At 37.0% G+C, this 27,277-nt stretch overlaps 1 protein-coding gene across 3 annotated transcripts in view; it reads right to left on the bottom strand.

The window, feature by feature from the left end:
* Nucleotides 1-27,277, bottom strand: part of MLLT10 (MLLT10 histone lysine methyltransferase DOT1L cofactor) — a 233,364-nt gene that overhangs the window by 182,664 nt on the left and 23,423 nt on the right. For all 3 annotated transcript variants that reach the window (XM_043967037.1, XM_043967036.1, XM_043967039.1), the window contains exon 4: nt 5,530-5,584. In XM_043967037.1, the coding sequence (XP_043822972.1) occupies nt 5,530-5,584 (55 nt within the window). The remainder of the gene's footprint in view (nt 1-5,529; nt 5,585-27,277) is intronic.

Raw genomic sequence — 27,277 nt, 5'->3', positions numbered from 1 at the left:
TCTGGAAGTTAAGGACTATTATTCACTTTAACAACATGCCTAATGAATGCTTGCATGTTTTATTATTATTAACTTGACAAATATTAAGCAATATGAACATTTCTGCATACAAAGAACAGAATTCCCTTCCCTTCCCCCTATATTTCCTACCTCTCCCTTCCCTTTTCTTTCCCTTCCTTGCCTTTCAACTTAAATTGAAACAAATTCTTTTTTCAGTATTTTACCCTGAGGACAAGTACCCCCCAATCCAAATAGACATTTTCTCCTCCCCTATTTTCTTTGCTGGCCCTTCATCCTCCTTCCTACCACTTAAGGAAAGCATTCTCTAAGCATTTACTTTTCACCTTTTCTCTTCCTTTGTTCTTTCTCACATCAATGTCATTCACTTCCTTGGCTTCCTCTATTCACATCTCCTCCCACTCACACAACTCCAATTGGGATTTATGTCTCCAACCAACTACAAAATATTTGGGATGGCCTGAAAGTACCTCAAACACATTATGTCTAAAACTCATACTATTTTCCTTTAAACCTGTTCCTCCTTTTGAACCTAACTAAATGCTTAAAACAGTACTAATCTTGCCCCTAAAACCTCCCTTCTTCCTGAATTTGCTTTTTTTCTATTAAGATTATTACCATCAGGGGCAGCTAGGTGACACAGTGGAAAGAGCACCGGCCCTGGATTCAGGAGAACCTGAGTTCAAATCCAGCCCCAGACACTTAACACTTACTAGCTATGTGACCCATGGCAAGTCACTTAACCCCAATTGCCTCACCAAAACCAAAAAACAAAAAAACAAAAAAAGATTACTACCATCACCCCCCGCCCCGCCCCAGTCACACAGGTTTGAAACTACGGAGTTAAACAACTCTTCCCTGTCCTTCACCTCTCATACACAAACAGTTTCCAAGTACTGTTGATTCTACCTCCACAACAGCAAGGCTTAGCAATTTAAAAGAAAAAAATTTTTTTCAATAAACAAAAATCCTCTTCTTCCTCTCTCACACAATCCTCAAAAAAAAAAAAACAAAAAACCTTTAAAAAACATGTATAAATAGACATGCAAAACAAATTTCCACATTGGCCATGTCTGGATATAATATACACACAGACATGACGTGTGTGTGTGTTTCATTCTACACTGAGTCCTTCACATCTCTAAGAGGAATCGGGTAACATGTTATGGCTGGAATCAGTTTGGTTTTTACACTAACCAGAGTTCTTAATTCTTTCAAAACTGCTTGTCCAAGGGGAAAGAACCCACACGTAAAAAAAATATTTACAGCTGCTCTTTTTGTGGTGGCAAGGAATTGGAAATTGAGGGGTTGCCCATCAACTGGGGAATGGCTGAACAAGTTGTGGTATATGAATGTAATGGAATACTATTGTGCTGTAAGAAACGATGAGCAGGAGGAGTTCAGAGAAACCTGGAAGGACTTGCATGAACTGATGATGAGTGAGATGAGCAGAATCAGAAAAACATTGTACACAGTATCATCAACATTATGTGCTGATCTACTGTGATGGACTAGATTCTTCTCACCAATGCAATGGCACAGAAGAGTTCCAGGGGACCCAATGATGGAAGGGGATCTCCAAATCCAGGAAAAAAAAAAAAAAAGAACTGTGGAATAGAGATGCTGATTGAATCGTACTATTTCTTTTGTTTTTGGTGCTGTTGTTTTTCTCTTTTGAGGTTTTTCCTCATTGCTCTGATTCTTCTCTTATAATATGACTAATGCAGAAATATGTTTAATGTTATTATGTGTGTGTGTATATATATATATATATAATATATAAAAATAACCTATATCAGATTACCTGCTGTCTAGGGGAGGGGGGAGGGAAGGAGAAAAATCTGAAATTGGAAAGCTTGTATAGACAAATGTTGAGAACTATTTTTACATGCAGCTGGAAAAAAATAAAAATAAAATACAAAACAAAACAACTGCTTGTCCTCATGATATCATTACACTGTATAAATTGTTCTCCTGATTCTGTTCACTTCACTATGCATCACTTTATGTTAAGCCTTCCCATATTTCTTTGAAACCATCTCCATCATTTCTTTTAGCATAATATTCTATCACATTTCCATACCGTAGCTTATTCAGCCTTTTACAATTTATGGGTATCCACTCAGATTCTCATACTTTGCCATCTCAAAAACAGCTACATGGAAATTATTATAGTGACATATTTTAGTACAACTTTAGAGTTTGCTTTGCTTAGGACTAATCTCACTTAATCTACTCTATCATTCTAATGTCCCCTTCTCCCTGCTTTCCCTCACATTTCCATGTTGAGTGAAATAAAATCTCTGTACCCATATGCACATGTATGCATTCTATCCTTTGACAAATTGAGAGTGAGATTCAAATATCAGCGGTGCCCCTCTCCTCATTTGTATAGCCCTCTACTTGTGGACTCTGATTATGTGAGAGAATTTTCTTAACTTTCCTTCCTTTCTCTTCCTTCTCCCCACCCAGGAATATATTTTCCTAACACTCTCTTTCCATCCTTCTCTTAAGATCATCAAGATATAACAACACCACTCCCAAATCTTAAATCTAATTATATTCCCCCTATGATCCCTGATAATGATAAGAATTCAGAGGGAAGATGGCATTATCAGCTCCAATACTGTATGCTCTAACACAGGCTTGGGACCTGCAAACTTTCAGTGTTCCCAAAGATTGCTAGGGAAGTCTGATCGTTGATACCTTGGTCTAAGCTCTGCAAGTTCCTGATCTGGATTTGGTTCTGAGCAGCAGTAAACTGCTGTTGGACAGGGCCCTTATCAGACAAATGGGAAGCTCTGACAGTGTAGACTGACAGAACTACAGACTCTTCCTGCCCTGGTTATGATTCTGCAGACTGCTGCAGGTGTTAGAGCTGAGACCCTAATCTTTTCCTTGGATTTGAGCCATGCCACTGCTTCTTGCTTCTGAACTCGACCCTTTTCAGGAACAATATCCTAAGTCTCCCTACCTAAGGACACTATCCATGAATATCGGTTCCCTCCTCAGTCTAGAAGGTGCCACCTATCCCTGCACCCTGTACTTTCTGTTCTAGTATAGGTCTGAGAGCTCTACTTACACTGGTGCATTTGCTTTCCTTGGGTACTGGACTGATCCAAATATGGCACGCTCCTGTCTAGACCAATGCTTATCAATACTAAATTCACATTCATTTCTCTCCTATCTCTTGCTTTCCATTCACAAAACCAATACTCAACCTTAGGACCTCATCACCTCTATCCTGGACTCCAATCTACTTCCAATAGTATCCCTGACCTCGGTCTCTCTCACCTCCAAATCACTTTCCACAGAAGTCCCAAATTGATACTCCTAAGACACTCATTTGATGATGTCCTTCCACTATCCAAGCAGCTCTGGGGGGCTCCCAAATGCCTCTCTAAAACGCCAACTTCTCTGTTTGAAATTACAAGCCAACTGACTCTAGCCTGTGTTTCTAGGCTTACTGTATATTACTCTCCTTTACATACTTGACATTCTGGCCAAACTGACCAACCTGTGATTCAGCATGCACAATATTCTGCCCCATGCTTTTGCACAGGATGTCCTCCATGCCTGTAATGAAGCTTCTCCTTACCTTGACTTCATGGAGTCCCAAAACATCCCAAAACATTCAGCTCAAGTGCTGCCTCCTTTATTAGGCTAATCCAGACTCCCCCAGCTGCTGGTGATCTAATCCTGGAAATTATCTAGCCTAAGTTTTGTTTTTATTTATCTGGGTTAGCTATTCATGTCGCTCCCCATTTCCCCCCTTACTCTACCAATAAAGCGTAACCTTAAAAACAGGAATCATCGGGGCAGCTAGGTGGCACAGTGGATAGAGCACCGGCCCTGGAGTCAGGAGTACCTGAGTTCAAATCCAGCCTCAGACACTTGACACTTACTAGCTGTGTGACCTTGGGCAAGTCACTTAACCCTCACTGCCCCACAAAATTTTTTTTAAAATAATTAATTAATTAAAAAACAGGAATGATCTTGGTTTTGTCTTTTTATGCTAGGTGATTGGCACATGGTAAAACCTTTTATAAAAAGTTACTGAGGGGCAGCTAGGTGGCGCAGTGGATAAAGCACTGGCCCTGGATTCAGGAGGACCTGAGTTCAAATCCGGCCTCAGACGCTTGACACTAGCTGTGTGAACCTGGGCAAGTCACTTAATCCCCATTGCCCCACCAAAAAAAAAAAAAAAAAGTTACTGAATGGGTCCAAGATAGTTCCAAAGGACTCATGATGGAAAATGCTCTCCAAATCCAGAAAGAAAATTAAAAAGAACTCTGGAATATGGCTGCAGATTGAACCATACAATTTCTCTTGGTTTTGATGCTATTGTTTTTCTCTTTTGAGGTTTTTCCTTTTTGCTCTGATTCTTCTCTTATAACATGACGAACGCAGAAATATGTTTAATGTTATTGTACATATATAACCTATATCAGATTACTTGCTGTCTTGGGAGGGGGGGAGAAGGGAAGGAGAAAAATTTGAAACTAGAAATCTTATAAAAAATGTTGAAAACTATCTCTACATGTAACTGGAAAATTAAAAAAAAAAGTTACTGAATGAATGTCTCCATGGTGCACCACCAACCACCCAGTTCCCTTCTCCTTTTCCTTTCACATCTACCTACTGACCAAATCCTAACAATTCCACCTCAGCCACATATCTTGCATTTCCCCCCTCCTCTCTATTCTAAATACCATGTACTAGTTTAGGATGCTACTACAACCTAGAATAACTACAGTAGCATTCTCCTAATCAGTTTTCCTGCCTCCACTCTCCCCTCCCTCGAATTCATCTTTAACACAGCACTTATAGAATAGTGTATCTTATTCAAAATTTTAGTTACATCACCCTCCTATTCAAAGATCTCCACTGACTCCTCATGCACAAAGTTCAAACTCCTCTGCCGGGCATTCAAGGCCCACCACAATTTGGCACAACCTTACCTTTTTAGCCATACCTCTTTATCATTCCTCTCCATACAGTGATCTATGCTCCAGTCCAACTCAACAACTCTAATACTTCCCACACACAACCTGTGCTTTCCAATCTCCCTGTCTTTGCTTAAATCATTCCCTATGCCTGAAATATGCTTTCCATGATTCTTTCTTTTTAAACCTAAAATCTAACCCATCCTTTAGATCCCAACCCAAATGCCATCTGTTCTACAAAACCTACTCTAATGTATCTCTTCCACTTTCCCCTTTATACCTCACATAGTGCTTTGTCTGGCACTTCAGTGTTTGATCAATGAATGAAACTGAGAATGTGAGGTTATGAGATTTGCCTAAAAATACCACAGGTAATGACAGAGGCAAAAAAGTCTAGCCTCTATCTCTTGATATGCAGCCTAGGCTTCTTTCTACTAGACTACACTGCCTAAAAACAATTTGTCACGGTGCATTCACTAAGAGTTCTGATAAATTAATAAATAACACTTATCTCAAAATACTTTTTCCAATTTTAAGTAAAAATGTTACACCTTTGAGTACTTACCCCCATTATCTGTTCTCTTTAAAGCACCATCCTTATGAGGGCATAATTCACATCTCTAGAAGAAAAACAAAAAGCAAAAAATGATCAAGATCATGAACTGAGTACAAATTTACAAACCGCAAAATGCCACAGTATTCAGTACAATTTTATTAAGGAAAAATATTTAAAACCATGGACACAATTGGCATTTGTTAACGCCCCAAGTACAATGCAATTTAAGAATTCCCCAAGGATAATTCATCCTCCTTGAATAAATAACATTTTTTGAAGGGCTGGTTGCCAACTTTTTTGAGGGTTGGTGGGGGGCGGGACAATGAGGATTCAGTGACTTGCCCAGGGTCACAAAGCTGGTAAGTATCAAGTATCTGAGGCTGGATTTGAACTCGGGTTCTCCTGAATCCAGGGCCAGTGCTTTATCTACTGTGCCACCTAGCTGCCCTTGCCAACTTCTTTTTTTTTGGGGGGGGGGGGGGAGGGGGTGAGGCAATTGGGGTTAAGTGACTTGCCCAAAGTCACACAGCCAGTAAGTGTTAAGTGTCTGAGTCCGGTTTTGAACTCAGGTACTCCTGACTCCAGGGCCGGTGCTCTATCCACTGCACCATCTAGCTGCCCCGCCAACTTCTTTTAAGTTATTTTGTCTTAGCTTCTGGATTAATAATATAAACTAGCAATCTGAAGAGTTTAAGGCATAAAAATAAGAACAATTTTACATATCCCTGGTATTGAATATAAATAGATGCCTGGGATATGGTTTTCTAAATTACTCTACATCGATGTCAAACCTTCATTACAGATCAGGGTAGACATCAGTGATGGTCTAACTTTTCCTAAGAAAAACAAACCAACCCAAAGACAGCATTTGTTTCAAACTGAACTGAGAGGTTACTTTTCTCTGAATGATAACTAACTTTCAAACTGTGAATTTCAGCTGCTCTTTTCTTCTGACCTACCCCCAAGATTTGGCCTCATAGCTTTTACAACTTCTACTCATAGTAGCCTAAAAGGAAAATGACTGCACTGGTCAGGCAAAAAGGTTAATTATGATTATATAATACTTCCACTAACAGATTGTGTATTCTAACAATATACTTTGTAATCACAAATTTCATTATCAAAACCAAAAAAATATATTGAATAATTAGGGATATAGTCTAGGTTAGCCGAAAAGGATGACCGTGTGTGTGTGTGTGTGTGTGTGTGTGTGTGTGTGTAAAATTTCATTGGGTAACATCTCCTCCAACTAGCATTCATAGGTTTGGTTTCCAGAGTAGCGGCTGCTCTTGGATTCTAGGAACAACCCTATGGGTTTGTACACTCCGGTTCACAAGCTTCAGCTCTCCCTACCCCACATGTGTTTACCAGCAACCAGCCAGTAGACACGATTAGTTAGTTCTCAGTAAAAGCATTTAATGAGATACCACTAAGATACTACATAATAACAACAGTAGTTATAAAACATTCCCCCACAAATCCTTAAAACACTCCCACAAATACATGTGTCCATGGAAAGGGTCTACTCAAACCTAGTGTTTAATGGCAGTGATGGCAACATATAGAATAGACATCTGGCAAAGGCAATTCACAACTTCTCTTACTTCAGGACCTGGAAATCCTTTGTCTCTTTACAGTCCTCAAACTCTCAGTATCAGTTGAGTAGCTTGTTCCTGAGCTCCCAGAGTCTGCTCTTCTCTATGTTGACTCTCTTCTCTGCTGCCAAGAGGCAAAAGCCTATGCTCCCTGTTGGAGAACTGAACTAAAAATTCCCCTTCAAAACCTACAAGGCCAACATTAGGTTCTTCTACCCTAAAAGGGGTCTTCTCTACTGCCAACTTCAGGCTTACAATCTCTCCAAGTATCTCCATATGTTGGACTTTTCCTTCTGCTAGTTAAGATTTTTTTCCTTCTCTTCTCTCTTCATATATCTATTCTATTTATGTACCATCTACATGGACCCCAAGGATGACTCCACCCAGAGGGGTCAGATGATTGGTAAGTATCTCCAGGGGATCACAATCCATATAAGGAGCAGTCTTAGCAATAATGCTAAACTTCATTTCCTGTTCATTTTCCAATCAGCTCGTCGTGAACATTTCTAAGTCCAATGAAGTAAAGAAACAGCAAAATCTCCAAGCCATGGAAAAAAGGTTTATTGAGAGAGGGTACCAGTCTCACAATAAAGCTGGTCAGTCAGGGTTAGGACCTGAAAGACCCCAAGCTTGGGGCTCAACAGGGTTTTATGCCCCCCTACAGGGCTACTAATTTTTTAATCCAATTTAAAAAATTATTTAGTATCAGAAGACAAAGAAAAAGTATAAGAAGGAAACGAGTATCTCAATCTGCAGCTTGAAAATACTCACCAGCTTAGAGATGGTTCGGCTCAATCCAGCCAGAATCCGCGTTCAGGTCTCTCTCCTTCAAGAAGGGAACAAGGGGAAATGTCCCCAGGGCTGAGCTCAGACAGAGTCCCAAGTTGAAAAGGAGGAACCCGAAGGACAGAATTTCTGCAGGATCACATCAGGGTCACCAAAATTGTTGCGAAAATTTCTAAGTCCAATGAAGAAAAGAAACAGCAAAGTGTACAAGCCATGAAAAATAGGTTTATTGAGAGAAGGTACCAGTCTCATAATAAAGCCGGTCAGTCCGGGGTAGGACCTGAAAGACCCCGAGCTTGGGGCTCAACAGGGTTTTATGCCCCCATAGGGCTACTAATTTTAGACAATCTTCTCTCCATTTACAGTCCTAAAATGATCATCCAGACGTGCTATTAGCCACTTGCTTGCTATTTGCAGGGATTATCACAGTCTACAAACTGTAATTGCTAAACACTTACTACTGTGATGTAAAAAATGATAGAAGCTACAGATGATGACTAGAGATGGTTTCTAGCAGACCTTGATGATCATATAGCATTGCTAATCATAGGGGATTGGAATTAGCTCTACTGGTATCTGTTTTACCTAATATTGACTTAATCTACTAATAAAATAAAATATCTAGATATAAAAAATCACAATTTTAGTTGATATACTGATTATTACCATAGTTAAATCACTTATAACTAAGGGGTAGGGAAAATCTCGCTCACAGGATCCACCAACTGCCTTCCCCTCTCTGTGACCCACCCCCCTTATGTTTTTTCTTCCCCTTTTAGAATGTAAGATCCTAGAAATGAAAGACTGTCTTGTTTCCTTCTTGTTGTTGTTATTTCTAGCTCACAGCACAATGTCAGGCAAATGGTAATTGCTTAATAAATGTTCTGCCTACAATTTTATCTCTAAGTAGTTGTCTTGACTAATGGAAGAAAGGGAGAGGAAAATGGCCTCCTCCTCTCCCACAGAGTGTATTGCACTACTACCTTCCCATTTTACCAGCTTTGCTGCTCTTCTCTTTTTAATCCAGAGAAGGTGTTCATTCAATAAGAAGAGATCACTTAGGTGTTAAAACTTTGTTATCTTAGATATGATGATTTATCAAGCCTATAATAGGTATCAAACCCTATGTTATCTACTAAGAAAAACAAAACCAAGAAAGACACAACCCTTTCTCATTACATTCTAGTAGAGGGAACAACAATCCGGATATACATACACATATACTCATTCTAAAGTGTGTGTACATGTACGTGAGTGTATACTTAGTCTCCTTATATTTATATATACACACACAAATATATGTTTTATATATGTACATATAAATAAACATATATTTCATACATAAAAAATATAAGGAGAATATATACAAAGGTGGCTTGGGATAAAGAACACCAACAGTTGCAGGGATCAGGAAAAGCTTCATGTAAAAGGTGGTATTTGAGTCAAGTGTTAAAGAAAAAAAGAAACTGTACAAGAAGGAGATGAAAAGAGAGAGCTTTCCAAGAATAGGGGACAGTTCAGAAGTGCCAAGGCAAAGAGACAGGAGATGAAATGTCTTCTGTGAGGAATAGAAAGAAGCTCAGATTGGCCACACACAAGTACAGGGAGAGGAGTATCATACAATGAAACTAGAAAGATAAGTTGGAGTCAGGTTAAAAGGGGTGTAAAAGTTAAAAAGAGGAGTAGGTGGCACAGTGTATAGAGTCAGGAAGACAAGTTCAAATATGGCCTTGGACACTTCCTAACTGTGTCAAACTAGCCAAGTCACTGTCTCCTTTGGTGTTCTCATCTGTAAAAGGGGAATAACAGCACCAACCTTGAAGAGCAGTTGTGAGAATCAAATGAGATTTGTAAAGCGCTTAGCACAATGACTAGCACATAATAGGTGCTTATAAATACTTACTCCCTTCCCTCTTCCAGAAGAGTTTATATAGTTTATCCAAGAGGCAATAGGGATCCACAGGAGTTCATGGAGTTGGGGAGTAACTTGAGTTCATATCTCATTACAAATTTTCTTTTGGAGGCTTGAGGAAATTCTGAACTGTGATCACTCAAGCATGAAAGGAAGGAAAAGAACCATCCAAATGAAGGGCATTTAGAGTCCACGAAAAGTTACTAACAATGGAACACCTCCTATACTTCAGTTGAACTAGCTCTTCTTTTTTTCTTCCAGTCCTCACGTCACTCCCAGTGAAACAAGAAACAAACTAAAGACTATAGAAGTGAGAGGGAATGTATCCCTATCTGCTTGTTCATACCAGAAATCTGTTTAAATGGTAGCAAAATCTATCATTAAACAATTAAGAGAAAAAATATTTTAATATGCAAATTATGACTATGATGTAGTACATTCATGCAAAAAACAAGGTCAAATTCATGACAATTCTGACTCAGCCCTCTTCACTTCGAATTTTGCTTAACAAAAATATCTCCAAGGACACCTTCAATGGCCAGAAGAGGTTTATCCTCTTGCTTTAGATTTACGAAAAGTAAAAAAGCTGTCAATTTCAGGCAGCTAGGTGGTGCAGTGCATAAAGCACTGGCCCTGAAGTCAGGAGGACACTTACTCAGCTATATGACCCTGAGCAAATCATTTAACCCTGACTGCCTTCCCCCAAGTTCCCCAACCCCTCCCCCCAAAAAAGGTGTCAATTTCACCCAAATTTGCAAAAGTAATGAGTACTGTCACATCTTACCCATATAAAAATTTTCACTGCCAAACTCAGTAACAAAACATTTAACGTTATTCTATGAAAAGACAGTACAACTATGAAAATAAGCACACAATGACAGGATACTGGCCTTAAGAGACCTGGAGTCAAAGGCCAACTATCACTTATTAGCCACTTGACAGTGAGAAAATCTTACTATCTCACGGTTGAGATATGAGTGAATAATATAATGGGTAATCCATGTTAATCCAAATATAGGTCAAATCTGAGTTCAAATCTGGCCTCAGACACTTAACACTTACTAGCTGTGTGACCCTGGGCAAGTCACTTAACCCCAATTGCCTCACTTAAAAAAAAAAAGTAATGATACAAATGAAGTGAACTGCTTTATTTTAATTGAAAAAATTGGAAAAAATTACAGTAACGGTAAGAAATTTTAAATAATTTCCCCCAAATAAATACTGTTTTGTGTGTGTTTTCAATTCAAAGAGATTTCATTTGAAAAGCACCATCTATATTTGAACCAAGAGTAATGCTTTTAAGACCTGTCTTACCAGGTGGTTGTAATAAAAGCCCATCAGAAACACACACACACACACACACACACACACACACACACACAAATATAAAGATATAGATGTAAGCTATTAACTGGTAATAAAACATAATGACATTAATCAAATTAAAAGCATTTTAATTTTTCTAATGTAAAAATCTTCCTTCTTGAATGTAGAAAAAGGATAAAATATTTATTGACTGAAATACTTATTCATTTGCTATTACATTAGCCATTCAAGGCTCATGAAAGTAGCCAAAGTAAAAATTAATAAATAGTCTATTTACAAAGCTCATAGATGCCTGGGTATATGTAAGTCATTTTAATTAATGGTTACTTGAACCTTTGCAAACTGCTTTATATGAGCTGTAAACTGTTCTTGGAACACATAACTGCAATATAGATTAATTTCCTAGGGCACTATTTATCAACCAATAGGAATAAAAGGGAACATTTACCTTATATTTTTTAATGTCTCTCTCAAGGAAACAAAGACAAGACTATACTGGTCCTAAACCAATCTTCACAATTTTATATACAATTTTTGCCAATGATACAACCAGGAGGCAGAGCGTAATGTGTCAAATATTTTTGCTGCTGTTATCGTTCATTCAGTTTTCAGTTGTGTCCAACTTTTTATGACCCTGTTTGGAATTTTCTTGGAAAAGAGATCGAAGTGGTTTGCCATTTATTTCTCCAGCTCATTTTACAGATGAGAAAACTAAGGCAAACAAGATTACATGACTTGCCACGGGTCTCACTGCTAAGTGTCTGAGATCGGATTTGAACTCAGGAAGATGAGTCTTCCTGACTTCAGGCCCAGCACCCTATCCACTGTGCCAGTTTCCAAACATAAGAATAACTTATTTATTTTTAAAAGGTTAATAATCACTGACCTGTAATAGCTGGGTATAGGATTCAGCATGACAAGAACAAAGGCTAGCCAGAGTAGGCCTGAAACTCTAATCATATAGACTAACCACAAAAATAATGGGGTTTTGGGCAGCTAGATGGCGCAGTGGATAGAGCACCGGCCCTGGAATCAGGAGTACCTGAGTTCAAATCCGACCTCAGACACTTAACACTTAACTAGCTGTGTGACCCTGGGCAAGTCACTTAACCCCAATTGCCTCACTAAAAAAAAAAAAAATGGGTTTTTTTTTCACATTAAAAGCTCCATCCCATCCTCCGCCTCATACCTTTTACCAAAATCTTCCCAAGCTATGAAAATATATAAATCTTTTGTCAGGTTGGTAGAAAAGGGTACCAGGTCTTTTTTTTTTCTTCTTTCTTTTTTTTTTTTAGCGAGGCAATTGGGGTTAAGTGACTTGCCCAGGGTCACACAGCTAGTAAGTGTTAAGTGTCTGAGGTCAGATTGGAACTCAGGTACTCCTGACTCCAGGGCCAGTGCTCTATCCACTGCGCCATCTAGCTGCCCCCAGGTTTATTTTTAAAGTATATAAGGCATTACGGGTTACAAAAAGCCAGACGCAAAAAAATTTAAGAAAAATGCAGTGACCAATCCTGACTCAGGAAGAATAAGGATAAATTATGCTGACCACCTCCAGGCAAAGAAGTGACAGACTAGAGGCACAAACTTAAGACATACATTTTAAAATAAAGGATAAGTGTGGATTTATTTTACTCTACTAAATTTATTTATTACAAGAAAGGTTTGTTGGTTCATTTGTTGGGGATTAGGGAAGAATGGGAGTTATGTGGGTTAATGATAATACCCCCCCCAAAGCAATTATAAATAAATGTAAAAGCATAAGTTCTAAAAACATGCTTTTTTTAGGCCACAATTCACTATAGAAGTGAGAGGGAATGTATCCCTATCTGTATCAATACAGAGAGCAGAAGCAAAGACGCAAACCTAAAAACTGATACTTAATTTTTTAAAATGCTAAAAAAAAATGACTAGAAGAGAGAAATAATTAAAAACTATGAGGCAGGAAATTATATTGAGACAACTATGAAATTTCTGAAAATCAGATAAAGCAGTCCCCAGAGTAAAAATTATATTCCTAAAAACAAAGTGATGAAAAACATATAAAAGAAAAATATTTATAGTACCTGTTTTTGAAGTGGCAAAGAACTACAAACTAAATGGGGTGGATGATTATTAAGTGGGGAATGGCTCAACAAATTATGATATATGATTGTAATGGAATGATGAAAAGAACAGTTTCAGAAAAACCTAGAAAGATTTGTATGAACTAATGCAGAGTGAAGTGAGCAAAACCAGAACAATTTATACATTAACAACACTGTAAAGACAACTTTGAAAGACTTAACAATTCTGATAAATGCAATATGACCAACCATGATTCAGAGGACTGATGACTGATGCTATTGCACCCTATTAGAGAGGTGAGAGCCTCAAGGAACAGAATGAGACATACTACCCATTGTCAATGAAGTAATTTGTTTTGCTTGATATGTATATTTTATAAGATGTTTGGTTTTTTTCTTATTTTTTTCTCAAGGAGGGAAGAAGGTCGTAAACTCTAGAAAAAACAGTAATTGTTCAGGAGAAGAAATCAAGAACTATACCTTCTCCTTTCCTAAGTGGAGAGGCAGGAGGTAACTAAGGCTTAATGTTGCCAGATGTGACCACTCTATCTATTTTTGCTTAACTTTTTCCCCCCTATAACGAAGCGTTCAATCTGGAGTAGAGACAGGAAGTATCTGCAGAAATAACTGTGATGTTTTAAAAAAAGGCATCAATAAAACTATTTTCATCAATAAAACTATTTTTAAAAAAAATCAAAGATTCCAGCCAAGAATTAATTCATAACCAAAATGTAAATTATAAGAAGGGAAATACTACTGGAGGATAAAACAATAAATTATTTCTGGTTAATCATAGAAAAAAATTAATTCTGACAGTTCAAAAAGTAAAATTATAAATAAACCTTTCTATTATTAAGTAGCAAAACTATTGCCAACTGCCCAAAGGACACAAGCTGGAAAGTTATGTAGCATGCCTTTTAAACTCTTTCTCCTTCTTGAAGCTATATTCAGAAAGATTCTTACCTATAAAAAGAACTTTTTGAAGAAAGAAGCAAAGGTTAAGTTAATCAACACAAAAGGCATGAATTGGTTAAACTGAGTGATGATCTTTCCAATGGCAAAACAATAATTCTAAGAGTATTCAAAATTTAGTTTCAATATTTGTATGATATATAGAGATCATAGTCTAACTAACAAAAGAAAATAGACCTCAATCAACATTAGCTATGGATCAAAAGAGATTAATAGTAAGGGAGTTATGAAGGAGGTGAGCAGGAAAGATGAAAAAAATTCAATTCTCTGAGTCCATGACACAAAATAGACAAATACTCCATAAATAATTCCTCAGTGCCTCAACTTCTATAAAGTCTGAGGCAAAAGCCAACTTTTAGGGCCAGGAACAAGAAAGAATTTAGAGGTAGCCGGAAGCTGGGACAAAAAAAAAAAAAAAGACACAAAGAGTGGGTCATAAAAAGGAATGATAAAACAAACTTCAGAGAACACAGACCACAGAGAAAGGAATGCAGCACAAATAAAGTAAAAACACAACATTAAGGCACAAAATTAAATAACACAGACCTCTTAAAGCGAAATATGGAAGCCAGTAGGTCTCCATAAGAAAGAGGCTTTAAAATAATTCATATCATCAGTCATCTGGAAATCTATAATTTAACTGCCAAAATGGATTATTAATAATTGAGTTGTGCATTACCTAATACGGCTAGTGGTATTCAATCAATGTTAATTATAATCTGAAAAACAAATACACCACGGAAATGAGGACTTAAAAGGCTATATCTGGAATTCTGTGTGAAATATTCTGTAGCTACAAACTGAAGGAAAACAAATAACACTAATATAAATTACACAATCAGCAGCACATCATCAAACATTCTCTTCATAGTTAAGTACTTAAAAGAACTAAGATGTCAAGGAAAAAATAAAATCTGTAAGATAGGTAGATTTTCTAGAATAGCATTGAGAAAAATTAAGAACCAGAAATCCTGTAGTTACAAAAATAAGCATATAAAAATAAGTTCATATTTCTCACTAAGTCTCCTAAAACAAATTAAGCAAATCAAAATAATAAGCAAACTAAAGGTGGAGCTAAGGTAACACTGATTAGACCAAATAACCTGCAACAATTTTAAATTTAAAAAATTTTTGACAACTTAAATGATCAACTAATTGATTTATCTGATCTTATCCCCAGGAAAATGAAGTTAACCAAAAACTAAATTAAAATTACTAAGAAAAAAAGCCTATTTTTAAAAACTAAGCACAAAGCAAGGAATGGTTAAATATTTATTGGTGAATGTTTTTAAAAGTAGCTGCACAAAAGAATGTGGACATGGAGATCTAAAATTCATCTAAAAAAATTAATAGACCCAATCTCATATAAATACAAAGAAAAAAAGAAGTGTGGCCTATTGGAAGAACATTAGATTTGAAGTTGCACAAGGGCTAGAAACTTAAGAGCTTTGCAACCCTAGAAAACTCACCTTCATTTTCTAAGCCTCAGTTTCTTTATCAAAGTGAAACAAACACACTAGTCCCTACTTCAGATGGCTGTACTGAAGTTGCTTTGTAAACCTTAAAGCATTATAAAGGCTAATTATTATTACTATAACATACAGGTTTGAGAACAACAAAAGAAGAGGTATCACAGAATTTTATAGCTACAAGAGGCTTTAGAGACCTCAATGGAAGGTCCTTTGCAAACTTTTAAAACTTCTTATAAAGCAGCTTATAATTACTGATAAGAAAACTGGGGCCCAGGGAAGGGAAGTAGCACAGCCAGAGCCCAGATCTATATATCATTGTAATGTTCTGGGTACTGCAACATGCTGCCTTCTCCATATAAATGACTTATAATTTCTACAGAAATGATAGAAGAACAATTCAATATAAATACACACAGCTATAAATTGTTTTTATATTTATATGTTTTACTTATATATAAATGAAAATATCCATTTAGTTTGCTAACTTCACAATAAAAACACATTTCTAAAAATATTTATTTATTTATTTTGTGAGGCGATTGGGGTTAAGTGATTTGCCCAGGGTCACACAGCTAGTAAAAGTTAGGTGTCCGAGGCTGGATTTGAACTCAGGTCCGCCTGACTCCAGGGCCGATGCTCTATCCACTACGCCACCTACCTGCCCCCCCAAAACACATTTTTTAAAAGAGGTCAAAGATCATATTAAGATTGCATGTGAAATCCTGTTGGGTCTTTTCCCCAAGGAGATCATAGAAAAGGGAAAAGACCCCACATGTTCAAAATTATTTATAGCTGCTCTTTTTGTGGTGGCAAGGAATTGGAAATTGAGGGGTTGCCCATCAGTTGGGGAATGGCTGAACAAGTTGTGGTATATTAATATAATGGAATTCTATTGTGCTGCAAGAAACGATGAGCAGGAGAGGTTCAGAGAAACCTGGAAGAACTTGCATGAACTGATGATGAGTGAGATGAACAGAACCAGAAGAACATTATACAAAGTATCATCAACATTGTGTGTTGATTAACTGTGATGGACTGGATTTTTCTCACCAATACAATGATACAAGAAGGTTCCAGGGACTCATGATGGAAAAAGCTCTCCAAATCCAGAAAAAAAAAAAAGAACTATGGAATATGGATGCTGATTGAACCATACTATTTCTTTTGTTTTTGGTGCTGTTGTTTTTCTATTTTGAGCTTTTTCCTTATTGCTCTGATTCTTCTCTTATAGCATGACTGATGCAGAAATATGTTTAATGTTGTTATGTAGATGTAGATATGTGTGTGTGTGTGTGTGTGTGTGTGTGTGTGTGTAACCTATATCAGATTGCCTGCTGTCTGGAGAAGGGGAGGAGGGAGGGAGAAAAATTTGAAATTGGAAATCTTATGTAAACAAATGCTGAAAGCTATCTCTACATGTAACTGGAAAATAAAATACATTTATTTTAAAAAATAAAAAGATCGCATGTGAAATCAAGAATACCTACTCACATCTACTAGCATCAAAGGACAAAGGGAAAACAAAGTAAAAACAAAGCTGTGCAAAGTAAAAATGGAAAGATTTGGCAAGAGACTGGATATATGTGGTAAGAGTGAGAAATGAAGGATAACACCTTGATAGCTTGAAGGAATGATGGTGCCCTTGACGGTAAGACGGAGATTTGGAATGGTACATGGTCTGGGGTAAAAGGTAATGAGTACCATTTCTGGCAAGTTGAGTATGAGATGCCTTTGGGAAATTCAGTTTGAAATGTTCAATTAGGCAGTTACTGATGCAGAAATGGAACTCAGAAAAACTAAGGTTAGATATATCGATCTGGAAATAATCTTCATAGATATAACTGAACCCAAAGGGAGCTCACCAATGGAGACAGTATAGACAGAAAAGAAAGTAAGGCTCAGGACAGTCTTGGGGAATACCCATGGCTAATGGGCATGCCATGAATGAAGATCCAGAAAAGGAGACTAAAAAGGAACATTAAGACAAAGATGACAAAGGAGAACAGTATCTTTTTATAAAAGTCCAAAGACAAGAAAATAGCCTAGAAGCAATCAACAGCATCAAATGCTGCAGAGAGGTCAGGGAGGGAAGGAGAATGGGAGAAAGGGAAGGAAATCGCACTAATTAAGGACCAAATATGTGCTAGGTACTATGCTAACCACTTTACAAATATCTCATTTGATCCTGAAGAAAAAGAATTAGATTTAGCAATTTAGGAAAGAGATCATTGATAACTTTAAAGGGAGGAATTTCTGTTAAATGGTAAGGTCAGAAGCCAGACTGCAGAAGGTTTAGAAGAGAGTTAAAAGTAGATAAAGTAGAGGAACCAAATATAAGCCCTTTTTGTATGATTAGCTGAGGAGAAGAGAAATATAAGTCTCCAACCAAGAGGGATGGTAGAATCAAAGGAGGATTTTTAAACATGAGGGAGAAATGGAATGCTTATAAGCATAAGTGAATAAGATAGGGAGAAACTAAAGATTAGAAAGTAGGGATGATAGTGGAGGAAATCACAGCTACAGAAGATGGGAGATGTGGATTAAAGGAGCCTGTGGGGCAGTTAGGTGGCACAGTAGATAGAGTACCAGCCCTGGATTCAGGAGTAACTTAAAGCAGCTCCTCTCCTTTGTAGGTGGGAGGTCCAAGGATATGGAATACTTTCAGACTTTTTCAAGGTAATGTTTTCCTTATTTTTTACTCTTCTATTTCTTCCTTTAAAAAATTATTTGTTGGGGCAGCTAGGTGGCGCAGTGGATAAAGCACCGGCCCTGGATTCAGGAGTACCTGAGTTCAAATCCGACCTCAGACACTTGACGCTTACTAGCTGTGTGATCCTGGGCAAGTCACTTAACCCCCATTGCCCTGCAAAAAACCCAAAAAAACCCCAATTGCCTCACTGGAAAAAAATTTATTTGTCATATGCAATTCCTTGATATGAGAAATAAATGAGAGGGATACTAGGATAAATTCTGTTGGTATAAAAAATGTCAAAAAGTGTGTTAAAAAAAGAAATACGTTGGGCAGCTAGGTGGCGCAGTGGATAAAGCACCGGCTCTGGATTCAAAAGGACCTGAGTTCAAATCCTGCCTTAGACACTTGACACTTACTAGCTGAGTGACTCTGAACAAGTCACTTAACCCCCACTGCCCTGCCCCCCCAAAAGATGATAGAAAAATTAAGTAAAATATTAAGTAGACAAACAACATATAAGAAAATCCATTCAATGCCAATGGTTTATATCAGAAATGCAGGATTGGTTCAACATTAAGATTATAGGGGCAGCTAGGTGGCACAGTGGATAGAGCACCGGCCCTGGAGTCAGGAGTACCTGAGTTCAAATCCGGCCTCAAACACTTAACACTTGCTAGCTGTGTGACCCTGTGAAAGTCACTTAACCCCAATTGCCTCACTAAAAACAAAAACAACATTAAGATTATAAATATAATAAAACAGTTAATATTAAAAAAGTAAAGTTGTATGATTATATTTAAATATTCAACAGACTTTCAGCAAAATCCAATATTCATTCTTATTCAAAAATCTAGAAATCCTCAGGAAAGAATTTTTTTCTTAATGTACTAAATAATGTTTCTCCAAATTCTAAAGCAAACATTACAGGTAATGCAGAAAAATTTGGTGCCTTTCTAACAAGATCAGGAATAAAGGAAGGATGCTCATCACCACTACTATTCAACAAGAGTGCTAAAATTGCTAGCTATGAGAAATAAGAAACAGAAGGAATAAGCACAAGCAAAGAAGGAAAAAATTCTCACTCTTAGAAAATATGATGATTTACTTTGAAAACCTAGTCAACTAAAAAATAAGTGAAATAATTTCAACAAAGTTGCAGGATATAAGATAAATCTACATGATCATCAGCCTTTCTGTATATTACCAACAAAACCCAGCAGGAAGAGCTAGAAAGAGAAATTCCTTTCAAAGTAACTACAAAAGCTTTAATATACTGGAGAGAGTATCCTGGAAGACTCATCCATGATTCCAATTCTAAAATACTCTTTGCAGAAATAAAAGACAGGCCTAAATTTCTGAAGAAATAGTAAGTGTTCATGGCTAAGTCCAGTTAATATAATAAAAATGACAATATTATCTAAATTAATTTACTTATCTAATGCTATGGCAATCAAACTACCAAGGGAATGTCTTACAGAGCTGGAAATAATAAAAAACAATGCATATAGAGGAACAAAACAGGTCAAAAATTTCAAGGTTCATAATTTTTAAAAAGGGAAGTAAATAGGGGCAGCTAGGTGGAGTAGTGGATAGAGCACTGGCCCTGGATTCAGGAGGACCTGAGTTCAAATCCAGACCCAGACACTTAACACTTACTAGCTGTGTGACCCTGGGCAAGTCACTTAATCCCAATAATTGCCTCACCAAAAAACCAAACCAAAACAAAAAAACACACCACAAACCCAAAAGGGAAGTAAAGGGGTCTATCATCAGTATCAGAATTCAAATTGTACTACAAAAGCAATAATCATCAAAACAATTTGGCATGGGGTTTTTGTTTGTTTGTTTGTCTGTCTTTTTGGAGGGCAGTGAGGGTTAAGTGACTTGCCCAGGGTCACACAGCTAGTAAGTGTCAAGTATCTGAGGCCACATTTGAACTTAGGTCCTCCTGAATCCAGGGCCAGTGCTTTATTCACTGTGCTACCTAGCTGCCCCATGGCATGGTTTTTTAAAAAGGAGGGATGGCATGGGGGGGGGGGTGTCAATCTCTAGAAAAGATTAGGAATACAACATATAGAAGCAAACAAACAGCAGCAAAGTGTTTTTAATAAACCCAAAGACACTAGCTATGGAAAGGGCTCACTATTTCACAAAAACTTCTGGGAAAAGTAAAAAGCAGTCTGGCAGAAATTACAGTTAGACCAACACTTCATACCATATGCCAAGATAAGCTCCAAATGAACACAACTTAGATCAACATTCTTTTTTTATTGTATTGTGGTTCTTTCCATTTACATTTTTGTAGTCATTATATATATATTTCCCCCTTGTTCCTCTTTACTGTATCAGATCAGATCATAAATTCAAGGAGCAAAAAAGATTTCCTTTCATACCTATAGTGAGAGGAAGAATTCATGACTAAACAAAAGAAAGGGTCACATAGGACAATTTTGACTAAGTGAAACAAAAGGTTTTTTGCATACACAAATCTAATGTAGTAAAACATTAAAATTTAGAATAGAAATATAATGGGGGGGGCGAGATTAGGTTTAGACTAATACCCTATACTACGCCCCACAACAAATTCAAAATATACAACCTGAATAGTAAACAAATTATCTTTTAAAAATTATGAGAAACAGGTCATATATATTTGTTATAACTATCTGTGTATGAAATGTATCATCAACCAAACAAAGAATACAGGCAATTACAAAAGATAAAATGGACAATTTTTATTACATGAAACTGAAAAGCTTCTGCACAAACAAAAGTAATGCACCTAGAGTAAAAAGGGCGGTAGCCAAATGGAAGAAAAAAAATCTTGGTATCAAATTCCTCTGATCAGGGTCAAATAAACTCTCCCCGCCCCCTCCATTAATTGTATTACTAATAGCCATTTCTTAATAGATAAGCATGCACAGACTATGAATAAAAAATTCTCCAAAAAATGGCAAACTATGAAACTATGAAAGAGTAAGACAAAGCATAAATAAGACAAATTCAAATCCAAACAATGCTTAAGTTTCACTTCACACCCAGCAAATTAGCAAAGATGACAAAAAATGGAAATGTTGGAGAGGTCTTAGATTGATAAGCAGATTAATGTATTTTTGTTGTAGCTATGAACTAGTAAAAGTATTCTGAAAAGCCATTTGGAATTGTATAAATAAAGTGCCTAAAATTTCCTTACCCTGGTGACTGAGACATTCTATTATGAGGCATTTATACCCCAAAGAGGCCACTGATAAGACCCCCATACACACTAAAATATTTACAGCTGCACATGTTATAACAGCAAAGCACTAGAAACAAAATAGAAATCCATTAATTAAGGAATGACTAAACAGACGGTGGTACATGAATATAATGGAATATTACATGCTATAAGAAATAGTGAATTTAATGAATACAAAGAAGCATGACTTCCATGAAGTGATGTAAATTGAAGTAAGCAAAGACAAGAAAACAATATACACAATGACTACAGGAATGTAAATGGAAAGAACTGCTACTTACTCAAGTATGAATGCTATAAAATTACAAAAAACAAATATGGACCCAAAAAAGACATATAAGACACCTCCATCCACTCCTTTGCTGAGGCGGGAAGTCCATGGTGTAGAACACTGCATATATTGTCAATTTTTTTTTATGTATAAATAGGTTTGGGTTTTTTCTCGTCTTTGTCTTAAAAAAAAAATCTTTTATATAGGATGCTTTTGGGGAGGGAAGTGACAAGGATGAATTTAAGCAATGAAAAAACAACAGATATCAGTAAAAAAGATTTCTAATCTATACTCTAGACTTGAGGGAGACAGGCTAGATCTAGGAGAGCAGTAATCTTTTACTAAAACCTTTGAAGCCTTTCCTAACCTGGCTCCTTCCCACCTGTCCAGTCTTCTTCTTCTCTATTCTCTAGTTACATTATCTTCTGTGCTATTCTTCATAAAAGACAGTCCATTTCCTGACTCCATGAATTTTCACTAGCTGTCTTCTATACGCAGAAATCTTTTTCCTCACCCTCGACTCTCAGTTTCCTAGCTTCTAAAGTCCCCAATAAAATCCTTCTATAAGAAGCCTTTCACAATCCTCCTTAACACTAATGTTTCCATTCCATTATTAACTCCATTTTATCATATGTGTATCTATATCTATATCTTGTACATGTTGTTTGCATTCTGCCTCTTCTTTCCTCCTACCTCCCATTAAAGTCTGTGTGATCCATGAGAGTACGGATTGAGTTTTTCGTTGTTTTTTACCTTTCTCTGGATCCCCAGCTCTTGGCAGAGTGTCTGACACATAGCAGGTAAAGGTACATAATAAATGTTTGTTAGCTTGATGACCCTAATCTGATCTACAGACTTCAAAACTAAAATGAGACTTGAAATCTTCCCACTCTGTGGCCTCCTTGACTGAAGTGCTACAGATCAAACTTCTTCACTTCAGAAAAACGACTGGTACCTCTACGATCGCTTGCCTCCAATTTTCAAGTTTCCAAATTATTTCTAACCCAGAAGTTTAATGGTAAAAATCCAACCAAAGAAGGGGGAACAGCCCAAACCAGCCACACTAACTACAATCAGCCTGATAATTCTAAGTAAACCTAGAAATGGTAATTTGTTTTGAAATTCCAAAATCAAAATCAAAATAAACCAAAACAAATAAAAAGGAGAAAAAGACCTAAAAGCAGAATAACTTAATAGGCCTTAGGATAATTTAGTAACTGGTGGAAAGAGGCCTCCAGGGGGAATGAATACACCTGCCAAAATATACAATCTGGATTTTTTACTCCTGGAAAAAAACAAAACAAACCAAAAAAAACCCACAGTAAGATCACAAGAACATAGGTTTGTTTATTTATTTATTTTCCAGGGCAGTGAGGGTTAAGTGACTTGCCCAGGGTCACACAGCTAGTGTCAAATGTCTGAGGCTGGATTTGAACTCAGGTCCTCCTGAAACCAGGGCCAGTGCTTTACCCACTGCGCCACCAGCCGCCCCCAACAAGATAGGTTTACATGGCAAACAGGAAAATTATTCCTAGAGGACACTCCCTAAAAGTGATATTGACAACTCAGCAATTCATTTAGAGAATAAATATTTATCTAGAACCTACTAAACCCAATGCACTATTCAGGATAACATGCATAAATCAAATATCCCTGTCATCTCAAAACTTACAATACAGTAGAGAAACATGTACTCAAATACCTACAATTCAAGTCTGTATGTGGTTAAATGTCATATAAGTTAAATGAACTATAATGAGGACAGAAAACTACATCTGATTGGGCAAAATAAGGAAGTGAATCTGGATGAAACAACATCTATATGAATGGATATTTTTACACATAAATTTTCAAGATGTGGGGAGGGAAGGGTAAGATGATGGAATGGGAATGGTCTAAGTAAAATGTCCTGAGATGAGGAAGGACAATTCATTTTCAAGAAGTTTAATCCACAAAGAATTTCTGTACTAGAGAGTAGTTAAGAGGCAAGCCTGAAAACACCGGACTGGAGAATTATGAATGTCCATTTCAAAAAGTCTGAATTTTATTTTCCAGGCAAAAGTATCACAGAAAGTTTTTGAGTAGATGACACAATCAATTTGGTCTGGCCATGATGCATTAGAGGCAAAAGAGACCAGTTAAATGAATATGGTAGTCTGGGTGAATTTTTTTCTTTCCTTTTTTTGAGGGGGCAGTAGCAAAGAATTGAAAACAAAATGAGTAACCTACTAGTTGGGAATATCTAAACAAACTGGTAATATAAATGTAATAGAATATTACTGCATCAGAAGAAATAACATGAGCAACTCAAAAAATATATAGTAAGTTTCTATGAATTGATATATAAAATAGACAGCAGAACCAGAAAAATGTACACAATTACTAAAATAATGTAGACAGAAACAAACAAAATTAAACCTTGTATCATATAATAACCAAGGTTGGCCCCAAAGAGATAAAAAAAAAAGTACTCCTTTCAGTAAAGAAGTAAAAGACTATGAGTATAGAATCTTGTGTTTGCTGAACTATGCTTCTTTTTTATTTTTTTAAACCTCTGTCACAAGTAAAGGCTCACTGAATAGAAGAGAGAGGCATATGTGGAAATGCAGGAAAGTCCAAGAGCCCTAGAAATAGTAGTTCTATCTTCACACATACACACACACACACAACCCCCTGCATGCACAAACTGGGCCCTAACTGGCCCAAGCCCCCACAATCATCATCTGGGAAAGAAAGTACTTAGGCCAGGATTGAACACATACTGGACAAGTTAGTAAGATTGACTGAAGCATCGAGGCACCCTGAGAGAAAGAGGAGACAGCATGTGCCAGCCAAGTCAAATCACCAACTCCCCTTAGATGCCAATAGTGATAACCTAAGCCCCTGAACCCAAGTACCTAGAAAATAGCAGCAAACCCACATGACCAACCCTACTTGCATAGAGATCATCAAAGGGAGCAATCACTATGGAGAAGGAACCCACCTTACTTACCCACCACCACCAAATTACTGACCAATCGATATTTAACAAGTCCTGAAATAAGCCCGAGAAGCATGAGAGTTAGCAGGAGCCCCTTCCCCCTAAACATCTACCATGCTTCCAGCCCAAGCCCTGCAGCAATGATCCCCCGAAGATGAAGTCTAGGCAACTTCTTCTATAGGCACAGCCACAGCTACAGAAGACTCAGGAAAGAAACTTCTCACCACCAAAGATCAGGCATTGTCAAAAAGATTAACATCAGAAACTGATAGCATTTTATTTGTCAAAATGACACTAAAGAAGATAGGTTACCATCTGCATTAACAATGTACCCTACAGTTCTTGGAACTTTCCCATCCCATTTGTAGCTAATGCCTTCCACGGGTGGTCTCCTCCATTAGAAAGTGAGTTTCTCTATACCCAAAGGTCAATCAAACTGTGAATATTCTTTGATCCAGAAAGACCAATACAAGATCTGTTTCCCAAAGAGATGTTTAAAAAAAAAAGAAAGAAAAGAACCTTTTTGTATAAAAATATTTATAGCGGCTCTTTTTGTGGTGGCAAAGAACTGGATATTGAAGGAATGCCTATCAACTGGGGAATGGCTGAACAAGTTGTGGTATATAATTTCGATGGAATACTATTGTGCTATAAGAAACAATGAGCAGGATGCTTTCAGAAAAACAGGTAAAGATTTACATAAATTGATATAAAATGAAGTAAGGAGAACCAGGAGAACATTGTACACAATGATCAATTGTGAACGACTTAGCTACTTGAACAATACAATGATTCAAGATTATTCCAAAGGACTCATGATGAAAAATGCTCTCCGCCTCTGGAGAGAGAACTGATGAACTCTAAGTGTAGAATGAAGCATACTTTTTTCACTTTCTTTGTTTCTTGCTTTTTATTGGTTTTTTTTTCAACATGGCTAATATGGAAGTATGACTTCACAAGTATAATTCATATCATATTGCTTGCTCTCTCAATAGGTGGGGCAGAGGAAGGTGAGAAGAGAATTTGGAACTCAAAATTTATTTTTAAGTGAATGTTAAGAATAAATAATTTTGAAGAAGAAAAAAGTGAGTTCCTTGAGAACAGGAACAGTCTTCTTTTTCTATCTGTATCCTCAGCTCTTAGCAGAGTATTTTACACAAAGTATCACTTTAAAATGGTTTTTGATTCCTTCATATAAAAGCAAATGCCGTTAATTTTTTTTGTGATATATAATTCTATTTTATACATATATCAAATGTAGATATATACATACACACATATATGTAAATTTTCTACATTATTATATTTAGATATACCTAGATATATTCTAATACATATAACAGTATTTTAAATCTTTAAATAACATATACATATCAATTTATATAAATATTTGTTTAATATAATTATTGTATAAGACTTAAATAACTCATATATGCAGTACATATGCTCAAAAAATACATATATACCTCCTGAACCCTTCCCAGAACACTCCTCCCCCACCTTTAAACATTTTTGTTTAGATTTTTCTGTTCCAATCTCTATCCCTCCTTCCCTCCCTTTCCTGCCCCCTCCCCAAGGCAGCAAACAATCCGATATGGGTTATACATTTAAGATCATGCAAAACATCATCTTATTTGTCACTTAATTAAAGAATGTGAAAAATAGCATGCTTCAATCTGTTCCATCAATATCTGCCTCCAAAGAAATGGCATTAATTAAAACTTTTTTAAAGAGCATCAATAAAGAGGGCAGAGGAAAGGCAGTGAATCACCTGAGCTTTCCCCAAGATGCCTCCAAATACCTTCAAATAATGCCATAAGACAATTCTTGGAGCAGCAGAACCCATAAAAGGATAGGGTAAAATAATTTTCCAGCCAAAAACAACTTAGAGGTCCACAGGAAAGGTGTGTTCCACCTGGGTGAGAGTAGAGCACAGACCCAGCCCCAGTAAACCAGGGGCAGGCCTTGGGAACCACTGAATCAGCAGCAACAGCAACTGATTCTGAAACTCAGCCCACAGAGGATAAGGTGTGGTAAAAAATGGAAGTTTTTAACTAACATTTAAGAGTTGGCTAACATACTACTGAAGGACTGCCAGTTTTTGAAGGACCGGAGCGTGGCCAAGCACGAGAGACTTCTGGGACTTGAGCTTAAAGATGAGGAGAGAAGGGAAGTGGTCTCTCTCGCTCTCGGCACACACGCTGGGTGGGTTCAGGTGATCAGCCCTGGTCCTCGGTGGCAGCAAGTGCTTGCTGTTCTCAGCCTGAGAGGTAGCTTTGGGATTTGGTGAGTTTTATAAAAGAATATGGACTAAGCTTAGATCTAAAGACTATTTATTTGTATTTCTACTTTCCTATTTCCCTAATCACCTAATCACCTGTTTGTCGGCTAATTAATTCCCAAACAATAAAAGCTAAGTAATCCATCTCTAATTAAAGCTCAAAGGT

The sequence above is a fragment of the Dromiciops gliroides genome, chromosome 5, assembly GCF_019393635.1.
Source record: "Dromiciops gliroides isolate mDroGli1 chromosome 5, mDroGli1.pri, whole genome shotgun sequence".
Classification (NCBI taxonomy): Eukaryota; Metazoa; Chordata; class Mammalia; order Microbiotheria; family Microbiotheriidae; genus Dromiciops; species Dromiciops gliroides.
This window is presented reverse-complemented; position numbering and strand designations above follow the sequence as displayed.